Here is a 14,896-nt window from a genome sequence, read left to right as displayed (position 1 = left end):
GCGCGCCTTACAGTCCCCTCTCTTCCTCTCTATCGCTAACACCCCCCCCCCCACCCTCACCCCCTCACATGATCTGGTGAGCTGTGGTTCACGCTGTTTACATTTTACAATTATAGAGACGGGTTTGGTGACGGCTATTAGGGGCAGATAATTTAGTTTGAAACGATTTTAAACTTAGAGGAGGTAAGTAAGAGGAGGCTGCTTTCACGTGGTGGGGGGGGGGGGGGGGGATGGGGGTTTAGTGTTTTTAAGCAAATATTTTCAGTGGCAGCATTGGTACTGTCGAATTCACAAATTATAAATTACTGAAAAGTAGAAAAAAACAACAACTAAATAGCGGCGTATGATACGCAGCGGGTCGGCTGGTATATATAAATATATATATATATATAAATATATATATATATATATATATATATATATATATATATATATATATATATATATTTATTTATTTATTTATTTATTTATACTAGATAAATAGCAAGTTGAAGGCACTTTGTTGATAAACCGAAACCAAAACCACAAAACCAAATTAACTACCTCAACCTCAAATTTAACCGGAAACGAAAATTGCAATTGGAAACGGATTTTCGTCAAGAATCGGCCTTTTGACCATATCCGGCAATTTAGACGGATGCGGAAATTCAGGCTGAAACTGCAGTTAATTGACCAGAAACAAAATTTAATTTAAAATGGATTTTTATCCAGAATGGGTATTTTTACCGGATCCGGAAATTTTTACCGGATGAATATGGAAATTTAGGCAGAAACGGAAATTTAACAAAATACGAAATTTTAATTGAAAAAAATTGAGACGGATACGGATACTTTAACCGGTACGAATTTTTTTCGGAACCGGCATTTTAACCTTAACAGGAAAATAAACCTGAAATGAAACAATGGACACCAGCGAGTTGACGAGATTCTTTCCGTAATGTTGTTGACATGGAATAAAAATGTGCTTTTTTAGATTTAGGACCATAAAACTAATAAAAGATAAAATTTTATTAAAAACTTAAGCCTAAAATTAATTCAGAAATGTAATATTTTTAGAATCAATGCTATACAAGTTGCAGATCCAGAGAACTTGTTGAGTTTAAGGCTACATTTCTATTTATTTTCATCAAGCCTAAGTTATAACCCGATGTTTCACTTTCGTAAGACAAACATTGATTGGCTGTAAAGGGACTCCGTGATCGATTTCTGACAGCCCCACTTTATAGTTATTTTGTTTACAAAACTTTGCAGATCAAGTTTTTAAATAACTATGCACATTTAAACACCATGACCTATTTTTTCTATTTTTAGCTTACAATGTGTACAATAAAATTTATGGCGGCCATTGTTTATGTCGCCATTACACGTGAAAACCAAATCGTTTTTGCTTTTTTTAAATTTTTATTTAGTTACCGAAAATATTAAAAATATCAAATACATCCAATCTTTAGTAAAGTCCGAAAAAAACCAGACAGACAGGATTTTATAACCATATTAATTGTAACTACGCCGTGCAAGATTTTTAAATGAATTTATACACCTCTCAAATACCTTTGAGACTTTTCTCGCTGGCGTCCATTATTAACCCAAACCTTAACCGTAATTTGAATACTAACGATTAATATATGTTTTATTTTTTGTGGTCTTTTTAGTATATACTAGCCGTCGGTACCCGTTACACGTGAACTTTAGGCCTATATATTTTAATGTTATACATGTTTGAGAAAAATATTTTATAAAATAGTTATTGAGTTCGCTAGGACGAAGAAGAAAATACCACATCAGTTTACCAGAAATAACTCAGAATTTTAAAGAAACCAGCTTATCTTCTTCTTCTTCGTTCTTAATTATTAGTGTTGAAGGGGATCGAGATTTATCTGCCAGTGGGTTTGAACTCGAGACTTTGTTCGAATGTATCAACCATGAACTTTTTGCCGACTCGACCACGCCTCCAACACAAGCGTTACGTGTCAACTGGTTATGCGCCATTGAGGCCATTGACTCCGATTTCAGCCTGCTTTTCTTTTTGGATTTGCTTCCATAGCCTTTGTCCAACCAAGAACAAACTACAAGGCAGCAGTTGTTTAATTTTGGAGTTGTCTCTCCTAGAAAAGTGGCTGTCCCCAGCTAACGAGCCTCATCTGCCCGAGAGTTCGAACTCGAGACTTTTCGGTTTAGCAACCATGAGCTTTACCGACTCGACCACGCCGACCCCTAAACCAGCTTATAAGATATCATAATTTTCGGTCACCTATATTAGAAACCGGAAACCGAGTAATGAAACATTACCTTAAATCGGAAGTCACTCAAAGTATGAAAGTGATCTAAGTATAATATAAAATATAATATACGAAATTTCGTCTACCTAACTGATGCAAGTTTTTTTGTTTCACCAAAAATAAAGTGTCATTTCCGGTTACCGAAAATGTGTTCAAAAGTTGAAAAAAACCTGCGTATGAAATAGTGTCCCACATATTAAAACGGTACTTAATTAAGCTATCGGCTTTTGAATAACCGAAAGAATATTAAGTACCTCTCCCGGTTATCGGAAATCGCCCAAAATATGAGTGAAAAGTACAAATTGGATATAGTTTTAATTTAATATTTCGTCCACCTAACTGAAACAGTATTAAAGCATTTGAGTTCACTTACAGACACACAGATTGACACACGTACAGACAATATTGAAAAACTATTAGTCAGGTACCCATTAGGGTGACGTAGAAAAGATGGCCGACCTTTTCTTAAAATATGATATTGCGTGAATAATTATGTGTCCACCTTAAAAAAATAAAACACACACACACACACACACACACACACACACACAAACACACACACACACACACACATACACACACCCACCCACCCACACACACACATACACACCCACACACACACACACACACACAGAGAGAGAGAGAGAGAGAAAGAGAGAGAGAGAGAGAGAGAGAGAGTCTCCAGTTCAAATCCACCCCATGCGAATGGCTATCTCTGTTTCTGTCAATGATCTGATCACTGAGTAAGTAATAGATATACCAGCACTTCCTGTGTGGATCAGCTGACTAACTCAATGATAATTGCTCCGACTCTAACCATTTTGAATCTATAAATAGAATAACAAAAGGAAGGAAACGAAATTTAAAACTGATTTCCGCCATTAAAAAAAAACATGAAACCTACAGTTCACGACACATCGCATAGGAATTTAAAATAAATATTAGGCCTATAGGTTTAATACATATTGCACAGAATATAGAAATTTAGATCTAGTGTTCTGGTTAGTAGTTATTTCATGTTTATTAGACTATAGTCTAGAATCTAATCATACGGCTGCAAAAAAAGAAAGTTTGACTTTGAAGGAAATAGAATAGGAATCTAGAGAAGCGGAGGTAAGAAGGTTAAATTAGTAATTTACATGATTTTTATTGTAGTTTCACTGTTTGTTAGGCCCAATTATTAAATCTTTAGATCAGAGGTCCAGCTTGATCATGTGTGGTATCTATTGTGGTGCATTGGAATGAAAAGCCCACATACTTAAATATAGAATCTAGTAGGCCTATACTATAACTGTACTCCCCTATACTTTAAATTTGTTACCACAAGAAAAAAGCCTATTTACTATTATTAGTTATAATTAAATTAAATTGAAATATTTGTTTATCTTTATAGTTTATAGTGAATGCATGCTAATGAGCATTATTCAAGCTGCTGTTATATTTAGGTTTATAGGCCTATATACTATAGACTATATATTATATACCAATATTGTGCATAAAACTTAAAGCATGTAAGCTTACACAATAATAATTATCATTAGACCTATAGTAACTAAGACTCGTACTATTTAGTACTACTTTAATACTACCTTTAAACTATTAGGCATAATGAAATAATGATTAATGATTTCAGTGTTTTCCGCACTCGAGAGGAAAGAGGTTGTAGGGAACTAAGAGACTAATCTTTGTCAAAATACTGGATTTCTGGTGATGACAATAGCAGCAGATAGTATGCGGCTCAGTTAATACTAAAAACAATTGATTTTAGTAATTAGTGGTAAGCTCTTTTTTAAAATAATATATTATAACATGGTATCGCAAAGGTTCAGGTTGTCCAATAAATGGTAATTATAGTCAGGTTAAGGATTATAGTTTAATGCTTGGTTAGTAATATGCATCAAGTTGGGAAAGACATAGAAATGGAAATACATAGAATTTAATGTGTTCATTAGCAAACGTTAATATTTAAAAAATTTTGGGCCTGCTATTTATTGCTGAATAATAAAATCACTATACTTATCCACTATATTATGTTTAAATAAAGTGAGTTTAGATCAGTCGAGTAAATAAATTTAATAGCAAGACATAACTAAAATTTACAATGAATATATATATATATATATATATATATATATATATATATATATATATATATATATATATATATATATATATATATATATATATATATAATATATATATATATATATATATATATATATATATATATATATATATATATATATATATATATATATATAATTTGATTGCTATTTTATAAAAGTATGTAAATCACAGAACAAACATTACTTTGTATTGTGTCTACAACTTAACAAAAATGCTACTACTTTGATAGATAGCACTAAATAGGGGTTTGCTTTAATTTAATAATTTGTGAGATATTCTTGCTAATCTATATGTAAATTGCTTTTCAGGACTATGAGTGTGTGTTTGGCCATCCAGATTTCATAACTACAACTGATGTTCAATTACAAGGGATATTAATCAGTCTCCGTGGACTATACACTGTGCCTAGTTTCATCCTCAGGTAACTGTACTATAGGCATAACCCATTTTTTAAAGTAATTATTATAGCAAGAGATAGCATTATATGTTATAATAAATATAATGGATTTTAATCCAAAATATTTTATTAATTATTTTCTTTTCTTAAATTCTAATAAATCAGTGAGTTGTACAACATAGAGGGTATTATATTTGAATGATAATTGAAACACATATTGTTATAGAGCTCAAAACTATGTACTTATCTAATGTAATTAATATACTGAAACAGTTTTATTGAAGCATATTATTTCATATTTTACCACACAGAGACTGATGTGTAAGCTTAAAGTAAAGACATCAAATCAAAGTATCAGCCATCAAGAGGGTAAATATTGATAGTCTACTTCATTAATCTTCAATATGAATGAACACAATTTTAAATCTATAATCTTTGCTGATAATGTTTGTTTCTTGTTATTCATCATGTTCAGTGCTTTATCTTTTCAAAGTAATTAGTTATAGTAAAGAAATAGTAGAGATAGTAATATAAATTTGTAATGTATTTCTCTTGCTAGTTCCACAAAAGAATATATCAAAATATTTTGTCTTTATTTCATTTACAGAAGAACATTCAAAATCATATTGTGATACACAAATCAAGCAAGTCTATGACCAGTATTATGATACAGGCCAAGAAAAGGCTGGATATTTGATTGGAAGGGTGGCACAAAAAAAAGATGGGTTATCACTAGTGAAACAAGCCCGGAATACAGTTCACTGTTGGGACATCAAGCCAAATACTTCTAAACTTATTTGAATCATTTTTGCTCTTTATTATAATTCATCAAATTGTCTTATTAAATATATAAATTTATATATATACACAATTCCTAATATAGAATTTCTAAAAATGTTTTATTATAATATTTAAAAATGAAACAAACATGTTCCCAGAACACAGCCACATAATGTCAACATGTTCCCAGAACACACAAAATGGCAACATGTTCCCAGAACACACAAAATGGCAACATGTTCCCAGAACACAGCCAAATAATGTCAACATGTTCCATGAACTCACAAAATGGCAACATGTTCCCAGAACACACAAAATGGCATTATGTGCCCAGAACACACAAAATGACAACATGTTCCCAGAACACACAAAATGTCATTATGTGCCCAGAACACACAAAATGGCAACATGTTCCCAGAACACACAAAATGGCAACATGTGCCGAGAACACAAAAAATGACAACATGTGCCGAGAACAATGCCCCTTACAGATGACATGTTCCCAGAACACAGCCCGTAGTTGGCCTGCCAAAAAAAGTTAACAATACTTCACTTTTTCCTTAACAATTTTACAAGCAGGTAATAAAGCCATAAATCTTTACTGTGGTGGATATAGCCAATAAAATAGGGTAACCTTCACTATATGCAATTTGTAGTTTTCAATGCCTGTCCCATGCATATTATTTAGCCTAGTGTTTTGGGCCTTGCTTCATTTACTCAATAAATTATATAGGCATGAGAATTTTCATTTTAATCTGCAAAAGCTACATTCTGTACATTATTATTTTCAAACTACATCATATATTTTTCCCTTCTCTGATAAAAAACATTCCTCATATTGTTTGTGTCAAGTATTTTATTTTTATCTATGCAATACTATATTCCTATTTTATAATAATTACTTTTATACAAATTCTTTTGAAAAGTGTTCTTTATAGATTTGTATCACTTTCTTTATTTATGAAAAATAAAACTTTGTTTGGGAATCCTTTTTTTGTTTCTTTACAAATTAATAAACATAAATACCTACCAGGCTTAATATCCAGCAACATTAAACAATTAAGTAGGGCTTATTGTTAGTAATGGTAAATTTTATACTAATTAATGTGATTTCTCCTGGCCACCTTGTTCTGAATACCTTCAACTGTGTCAATGTTGCTACCAACTCCAATAATTAAAACTGAAGCCATTTACTATGAAGTAAAACTTGGGTGTAATTCAAATCCACCCAGTTGCCGGGGGCAAGGTACCAAACATGATGTCCAGTAGAGGGTTAAGAAAGTATCATTATTAAATCACTATTAAACCCCTCCTCGCCTACGCCATTGCTTGTATGCATATGGACGTGATCGGAATTTACTGTATTGCTTATAAGTCGAAAATGCGAAAAAGACACGTTTAACATTACTAGTTTGAAGAATAACATTCATGTTAGCAGAAACAGGTGTATTCTAAAGTTGTTTAAATTCATTTTATTGATCATTACGATTATGTTGTCGTAAAATATAGGCCTATTTTAAAAAAGCATATTTAAAAAGTGTTTTAACGCATTTTCTTCTAACAAAAGCCTCACATACATGATATCATTAACATTACGGCAAATCAAACCCTCGAAGAAGCCCCATCAACCATTCAATTATTACGATGGGCAACAAATAAAACGCCCGCATCAAGGTACAGTCCTTATGCTATCGACATTAGTTCAACCCCGACAACTAACGTGTCCCAAAACCAAGAATTGAAATCTTGACCCATTATTCTGATTAATTAGTGGTTAAACATCTTTAGGCATCTGAAAACGTTAGTTTTTAATCTAGTGTACTCAAAAAGGAACAACATAAAGCTTTATGCCGCCTTAAAAACCCAACCCCATGTTACGCAAGGCGTCGATAGAGAAACAATAAGGCTTTGAGTCAGAACAGGCACGGGCTTAGATAACTGACAAAATACCTAATCTGTAGACCTCACAAGTCTAGACGATATATTCGTGCCTCTGTTTTTAGACTTTCAGAACACATACATGTGATGTGGTCAGTAGGCACATAAAAGAGAAAAGTAGTTTTAATCTAGAGACTTCAAACATTTCTGAAGGACCGAATTTGAACTTGTAGGCCGTGGTGTCGATGCTAAAGTTTAGCGTCGTCCGCAAAGATAAGCTATCGTTATATCATCTCTATGCCCATATTGTGACAGATATTTACAAATGTGTCTAATATAGGACAGAATACATAGCTACTCAACAGAGATAAGCGCAATCACTTGTCCCCGACTTAAGAAACCACTGTACTGCAAAACCCACCTAAATGGAAAATGTCTTAGATCTGTGTTTTAATACAAATGTGTACCTCGTCGCGAGTTAGGACCTGTAGGTAGTCTGTTACTACTCTATATCTAAAAACAATAAAAAGATAACGTGAATTTTACTTGTTCCATTTCTTAGTTAAATGAGAAAGTCTATCGACCCCCCTCCCACCCCCGAACGAAACGGAATTTATATAGAAAAAAAAATACTTTTAACAGTGTCCGCACGCCACCCCCCCCCCCCCCCCGGAAAGATTTCGCCAGGGCGGTGCCCTAGCAGGAAACAGAGGCGTAGCAACCTATTCCGGCGCCCGGGGCGAACTGTCAATGTTGTGCCAACCTTATTCAAACGCTGGCAAAAAGGCGCCCATCCCTACATACACTCCCCTATATAAAAAAATTGAGGATATCAGTCATGTATAAATCTGTTTTCTTAAATTTTACTGAAGAATGAGGATTTTAAAAAAATTGTCTACCCCTTTTGGCGCCCCATTCGATCTGGGGTCTCTGACAGGAAGCAATGCAATTTTTCTCCATAAAAATAAAAGCCAGATGCAATTTGACACTGTTCGTACGAGAGTCATAAAATTTTGGGGAGTTGGTGAAAAGGGTTTCGAGAAAGAAAAAAAATTCTTAAGTGTGGCACCCTGGGAGGGTTCGATTTTTCTCATTATACGATTATGAGCCCAGAATCCAGAGGGGAATCCAGAGGGACTATCTCATCAATTGCGGTCATAGGTAATACTAGATTCAGCAGAGGCGTAGCGAGGGGAGCGAGGGGTACATATGTCCCCGGGCGCCAACCCTAGGGGGCGCCAAAATGGGTGGGAAAAATTTAAAAGCTCATTTTAGCTACAGTTTTGCATTATAAATATAAAAAAAATATGGGGGGGGGGGGGGGGGAACGCCAAATTGAAAGTTTGTCCCCGGCGGGAGGGGGGGGGGGGGTGCCAAATTGAAAATTTGTCCCCAGGCGCCAGGAATGGTGCTACATCTCTGAGATTCAGTGATAAAACTACACCAGGTTCATCCGCCAGCTCCCCAGCGGTTGAGTGGCCCAGAGCAGCCAAGACCCACCTCGTGCGACACTACGGTTTAGATGGGCTACTATAAATGTTCACTAAGTAGAATAATGAGCGCCCGCCGGCGCCCTGGCAGTTGGTGACAGCGAGCGCCCCGGGCTCTACCGAGAGTGCCTCTTTAAAGAGCACCCTACAATAGGGACACGGTGGCACACGACATTTTATAATTAAACCGAATTAGGGGCGCCCCTGCGGAAGTATAACCAGTGGCTCCCTGGAGCGCCAAGGGACGCGTCTCTAACACATGGGCGGTCGCCAATGTGTGTTCTACCTCACTATTACAGAGGTTGATTAACGTACACTCAAGGCTTTCATACAGTGAGCCTTGGTGCGTCTAGGCGGCAGTGTGGACAAACCCGCGCCCCAAAAACGAATGTGGGTTTGTTTGTTTAAGCATTACCAAAGATTTCATTCGTTTGTCATTCAAATTTGAGAAGCTAATGCTAATACCCCTGTGGTGGTTTCTGCAAAAAAAAATCGATTTGGTGGCGCCCTGGCAGGGTTCCATTTAGCTCCCCGGGTTTTCCCTTGAGTACTATGGTACCTTTGTTCGTTTTAATAATTGCAAAACGCTATGAATATGATGGGCTACTATAATCGCTCACTATACCAAGTGAGGCCCCTTCCTACCTAGGCCCACCTACCTACATACCTAACTCCCTGCCTACGTACCTACCTATCCACTAACCTGCCTGCGCTGCTCCCTGCCTACCTACTTTCCTACCTACCGTTATTCCTGCCAAACTGCTTTCCTTCCACCCCGCCTGTCTACCCACCTCACATCCTACTTACACACACATATCTATATGTAAGTGTTAGTGTGCTCTAGGACTATGTATTTTTACATTTTTGTTGTAGAACTATTCAGTATAAAGGAGTTTCCTTTTTTTTTTGACGTTGTAACTGCCGCTAAAATATTCTTTTTTGTATGTGTGCATAAAATAGTGTAGGTTTATTAACAAAAGTAAATTTTAGTATGTATTTAAGTGTATATAATCATTTTCGTCCAGCCAATGTGTTCATAATCTTAAATTTAAAGACCCATGAATCTCGATAGCCAAAGATTTAGAATGAGAATAATTGCTATTTAACCAGAAACACCTATTCTAATTATTGTAAAAATATTTTTTTTAAATAAATATACACAGAGATAGATTGTTTTCTTAAATAATTAATTAAAAAAGTCAATTGTATTTCATAACGAAAATTAACACAAAATACATTCGAATAGAAAACTGACAAGGGAGACTACTCTAATATTTGTAGGAATAATAGTTTTTATTTAGATTTTTTTTTTATTATTAGAAGAAAAGTTAATCATGTAGGTTCTATAAAAGATTACCTTGCATTTAAAAAAAAAGATATTCGATAGGTTTAGAATGAGAAATAGTCAAAATTATTTATTATTTTCGTTAGTTGTTTTTTTTTTAATAATATAGTACAAAGACCTGTTTTAATTATTTTTTAAAAATCTTATTTTAATTAATAAATTATAAATGAAGATCGAGGATCTATATTTAAAAAAAATAGTTTAACTGTCCCTAAACAATTGTATCAATCGCTGAGAAATTAAGAATTAATAATTACGTTTAACGCTTTATTAATTAAACGAGTTGAATTATTTCCGTTTTGATAAACTCTCTCTCTCTCTCTTTATAACTACTAACGCTTTATCATTGAGTTTCTTAAGAGAAAAATACAGGAGAGCGGTAGTTATCATTGACTCTGTCATTGATAATTTCATTGAGTCTTTCATAGAAAATAGGGTTTGATCGGCGAGTGGAACGTCCCTGAGTCCACTCAGGTCTTATGTGTACCTAATGTCAGGGAAAGTAAAGGTAGCTGGTATAGTGCTGACCACACTATCCATTCATATGCCGAGGTCGAGAAACAAAGGTGTAAAGAAGAATCTTTACTTAATTCGCTACATGGAAACATCATACGATCCGCTTTTTATTAGCAGAACGACAACAGTACCGACGTTTAAGATATTAAATGCTACGCTTAACATGTGATTACAACTTTGTGGATAATGTATTCTTTTGATATTTTGCAAACATGTATCGTCTTGCTAGATTTCTCTCCATCTCTCCCTCCCCCCTCTCTCGCTCTCTCTCTCTCTCTCTCTCTCTCTCTCTCTCTCTCTCTCTATATATATATATATATATATATATATATATATATATATATAGATATATATATAGATATAGATATATATATAAATCTTTATATCTTTCATTGTTTCGTTCTCTCCCCCTCTATCTCTATCTTTCATTCTTTGTTTCCGTCTCTCCCCCGCCCCAACCATTTGTTTTCCTACAATCAGAACAAAACTTCTTATCTTCTAACGTCACATACAGTGATGCCACTGAACATTTCGAAACTAATTACATGACACGGAAGTATCTCTAGATCACATAGAGATAAGATTGATAAGGTCTATGGTAGTACAAGGTAGTGTTTTGTACACACTTTTAGGTCATCAAATCATAGGCCGACGATGTAAGTAAATGTTTTGTTTATTTTATTTGAAATATTTATTGTGTAGCCTTTTAAATTATTACTAAGGGCAGTATAAAGATTTACATTTGAAATGTAATGGTCTTAAAAGAACGACTTAGTTATAGGAAGTTTTCTACTCAGAATGTACAAGGCTTATAGATAAGGAGACTAGTAAATGCAAATGTTATATGCTGTGTAAAATATTTAGACTAAAGCTTTTAAAGGCAAAAGAAAAACAGGACAAAAATGAATAGCTTTAGTGGGAAAAATTTGAGTTTAATTTTTTACCACATTCCACAAATGCACATATTTTTACTATTTATAAAATAGATTTTTAAATTCGTCAAATGTGTATAACTGATTGTTTAATCGTATAATTAAAATTATGAACAAAATGTATTGTACAAAGCTTAACTATAATTGTTTAAATAATTTATATTTATCAATCATACTTTACATCTGGTAAAGAGAAACCTTAACATAAGAGTAAATAATTTTCTACAAGGCAAACGTTTTCAGATACTACTAAACTTTAGACAAACAATCGTTCAGTGTATTTACACATTATTACACTGAGATGAAGATGAACTTAACATAATAGTAAATAATGTTCTATACGGCAAACGTTTTCAGATACTACTAAACTTTAGACATACAATCGATCAATGTATTTACCCTTGGCCAACAACGTAGTGGTTTTGAGTTGCCGCTAATACGTGTGTGATCAACGCCCCCCCCCCCCCCACCTGTTGAAAAAGAGTTGATTAGGTTGGTTGTGATATCAATTATCCGTCGCGTTCATTCATTATCGTGATGAGGACGTTAGGACATAGGTCCTCTAGCATACGTTATTGAATGACTAACGTTGGTAGGACGTTGTTAATAGTTATGTATATCTTTAAGTCACGTGAGTTATTAAACCAATAATAAAACAATATTCTACTAATGACACAATTCTGTATGTCTACAGATGGGTGTACGAGTAACGATAAAGTTGGCAGTTGCTCTTTTGTTGTTGGTATTTGGTGGACATTACACGTCATGTCATGTAAGTAATTCATAAAACTTATTTTTAATTTAGTGACTAATTTATCATCTTTCCCCGTTTATGTCCAAGACACATGGGGTAGGTAAAGTAGAGTTTATCTGTTTCAATAACCTCGGCGTAGAAGGGTATAGTGTGGTTAGCACTTTACCCAACCGAATTTGTTTCCTTAACGTTAGTCAGGTACTCATTAGAGCTGGGTGGGCTCAGAAAAGTCTTACAGACTCCAGGCCGGGATCCGAACTCTAAATTTTGGAGTTAGTAGTTTAACGCTCTTCCACTTGGCCACATCGTCCCCAAGTGACTAATTAGAGCCCCTTGAATGCATACATTCTCCATATTTTAACATAAGCATGCACTAGTCTTACGAAAAATAGAAAGTAAAAATTATCTGTTTCCTAACTCTGTGTACTATCTATTATATCCAGATGTCAACTGAAGATTCTGGCACAATTATCACTAGCCGGCTCAGCAGGTTTGTTTGTTTTGTTAAAACATCTAAGTTTGGTAATATTGGTATATTAAATAATAGGGTTAGTATTAGAGTAAACAGCGTAATCATCACGTTTCTTCAACTGAACTAAAGCCACATTTGTTTGATTTTCAGCTTCTCGATAGACTTTATTTCAATTCATTATAGTAATATTATCAGGCATAACTAAAGCGTAATTCGTTTAGTTCTACATCTTTATGCAAGACCTAAAGTCTGATTACCATATTCTCATGACGAGACCTATAGACTCATTTGTCAAATTCACCCAATCTCTTGAACGCCTAAAGCCCAATAATATTATCTTACAAATATATTTGCCAGACCTAAAGCCCCACTTGACTAATCTATTTGCCAGACCTAAAGCCCCTTTTGACTAATCTATTTACCAGACCTAAAGCCCCACTTGACTAATCTATTTGCCAGACCTAAAGCCCCACTTGACTAATCTATTTGCCAGACCTAAAGTCCCATCTGACTGATCTATTTGCCAGACCTAAAGCCCCATCTGACTAATCTATTTGCCAGACCTAAAGCCCCACTTGACTAATCTATTTGCCAGACCTTAAGCCCCACTTGACTAATCTATTTGCCAGACCTAAAGCCCCACTTGACTAATCTATTTGCCAGACCTAAAGCCCCATTTGACTAATCTATTTACCAGACCTAAAGCCCCACTTGACTAATCTATTTGCCAGAACTAAAGCCCCATTTGACTAATCTATTTACCAGACCTAAAGCCCCACTTGACTAATCTATTTGCCAGACCTTAAGCCCCACTTGACTAATCTTTTTGCCAGACCTAAAGCCCCACTTGACTAATCTATTTGCCAGACCTAAAGTCCCATCTGACTGATCTATTTGCCAGACCTAAAGCCCCATCTGACTAATCTATTTGCCAGACCTAAAGCCCCATTCGACTAATCTATTTGCCAGACCTAAAGCCCCATTTGACTAATCTATTTACCAGACCTAAAGCCCCATTTGACTAATCTATTTGCCAGACCTAAAGCCCCATTCGACTAATCTATTTGCCAGACCTAAAGCGCCATTTGACTAATCTATTTACTAGACCTAAAGCCCCATCTGACTAATCTATTTACCAGACCTAAAGCCCCACTTGACTAATCTATTTACCAGACCTAAAGCCCCATTTGACTAATCTATTTGCCAGACCTAAAGCCCCATTCGACTAATCTATTTGCCAGACCTAAAGCCCCATTCGACTAATCTATTTGCCAGACCTAAAGCCCCATTCGACTAATCTATTTACCAGACCTAAAGCCCCTTTTGTAGCAGACTGGGTAGAACACATTGACCTCGATCGTGCCAGTAGGGCCTCGTTTAATTTTACTGCAAAAAACTGGCCACATGATATACCTTACATCATAGACTCCTCATATAAAGGTGAGTACATTTTAAAATTGTTATTGTAAGCAGGTAAAGCTTTCAACAATCATTTGACAATCTTACAATCCAACTATTTAAAATAGGGTTAACTTAAGCATGTAACCATGAAAAAAAAAATAACTATATAATAACGCAATGACGTCCTTCACATGAGTTCTTAAAAATAGAAATCTAACTTCTCATTCTAACAAACATCCTATGTTTGTATGCATTAGCTAATACCGCGTCTATTGTATATTTTAAAACTTCCATCCACATTAATGTAGTAGGACCCACAAATTTGTACATTGTACTCAGGTTACCAATCTTATACGATCAGCTAAACATTGATTAACTAAGCTCAACCAATGAAGGCGTTCATTCAGAAAATTGAAATGTCGTAGTTTGACCACATGTTTGTTCCCATTTCATTTTCCCTATGATCTGGGTAAAAAGATATACTTGCAGTCTACAAGAAAAAGGTAGTCGTGACTCGATTTAAGT

General features: G+C 34.8%; 1 protein-coding gene and 1 long non-coding RNA gene across 2 annotated transcripts in view; both read left to right on the top strand.

Moving 5' to 3' along the window:
* The first annotated feature begins 3,972 nt into the window (after positions 1 to 3,972).
* Positions 3,973 to 5,479, top strand: LOC131927901 (uncharacterized). The gene is made up of 4 exons (XR_009383711.1): positions 3,973 to 4,056; positions 4,715 to 4,827; positions 5,115 to 5,172; positions 5,411 to 5,479. It is a non-coding gene; the product is annotated as an uncharacterized LOC131927901 (long non-coding RNA).
* Positions 5,480 to 11,363: 5,884 nt separating this feature from the next.
* LOC131927900 (uncharacterized) overlaps positions 11,364 to 14,896 on the top strand; it is a 42,705-nt gene continuing 39,172 nt past the window's right edge. The window contains exons 1-4 of the mRNA XM_059283771.1: positions 11,364 to 11,468; positions 12,439 to 12,516; positions 12,942 to 12,988; positions 14,280 to 14,410. Of these exons, the coding sequence (XP_059139754.1) occupies positions 12,439 to 12,516; positions 12,942 to 12,988; positions 14,280 to 14,410 (256 nt within the window). The 5' untranslated portion in view covers positions 11,364 to 11,468. The remainder of the gene's footprint in view (positions 11,469 to 12,438; positions 12,517 to 12,941; positions 12,989 to 14,279; positions 14,411 to 14,896) is intronic.

The sequence above is a fragment of the Physella acuta genome, unplaced genomic scaffold (assembly GCF_028476545.2).
Source record: "Physella acuta isolate Inbredline_101_S28 unplaced genomic scaffold, ASM2847654v3 ptg001445l, whole genome shotgun sequence".
Classification (NCBI taxonomy): domain Eukaryota; kingdom Metazoa; phylum Mollusca; class Gastropoda; family Physidae; genus Physella; species Physella acuta.
This window is presented reverse-complemented; position numbering and strand designations above follow the sequence as displayed.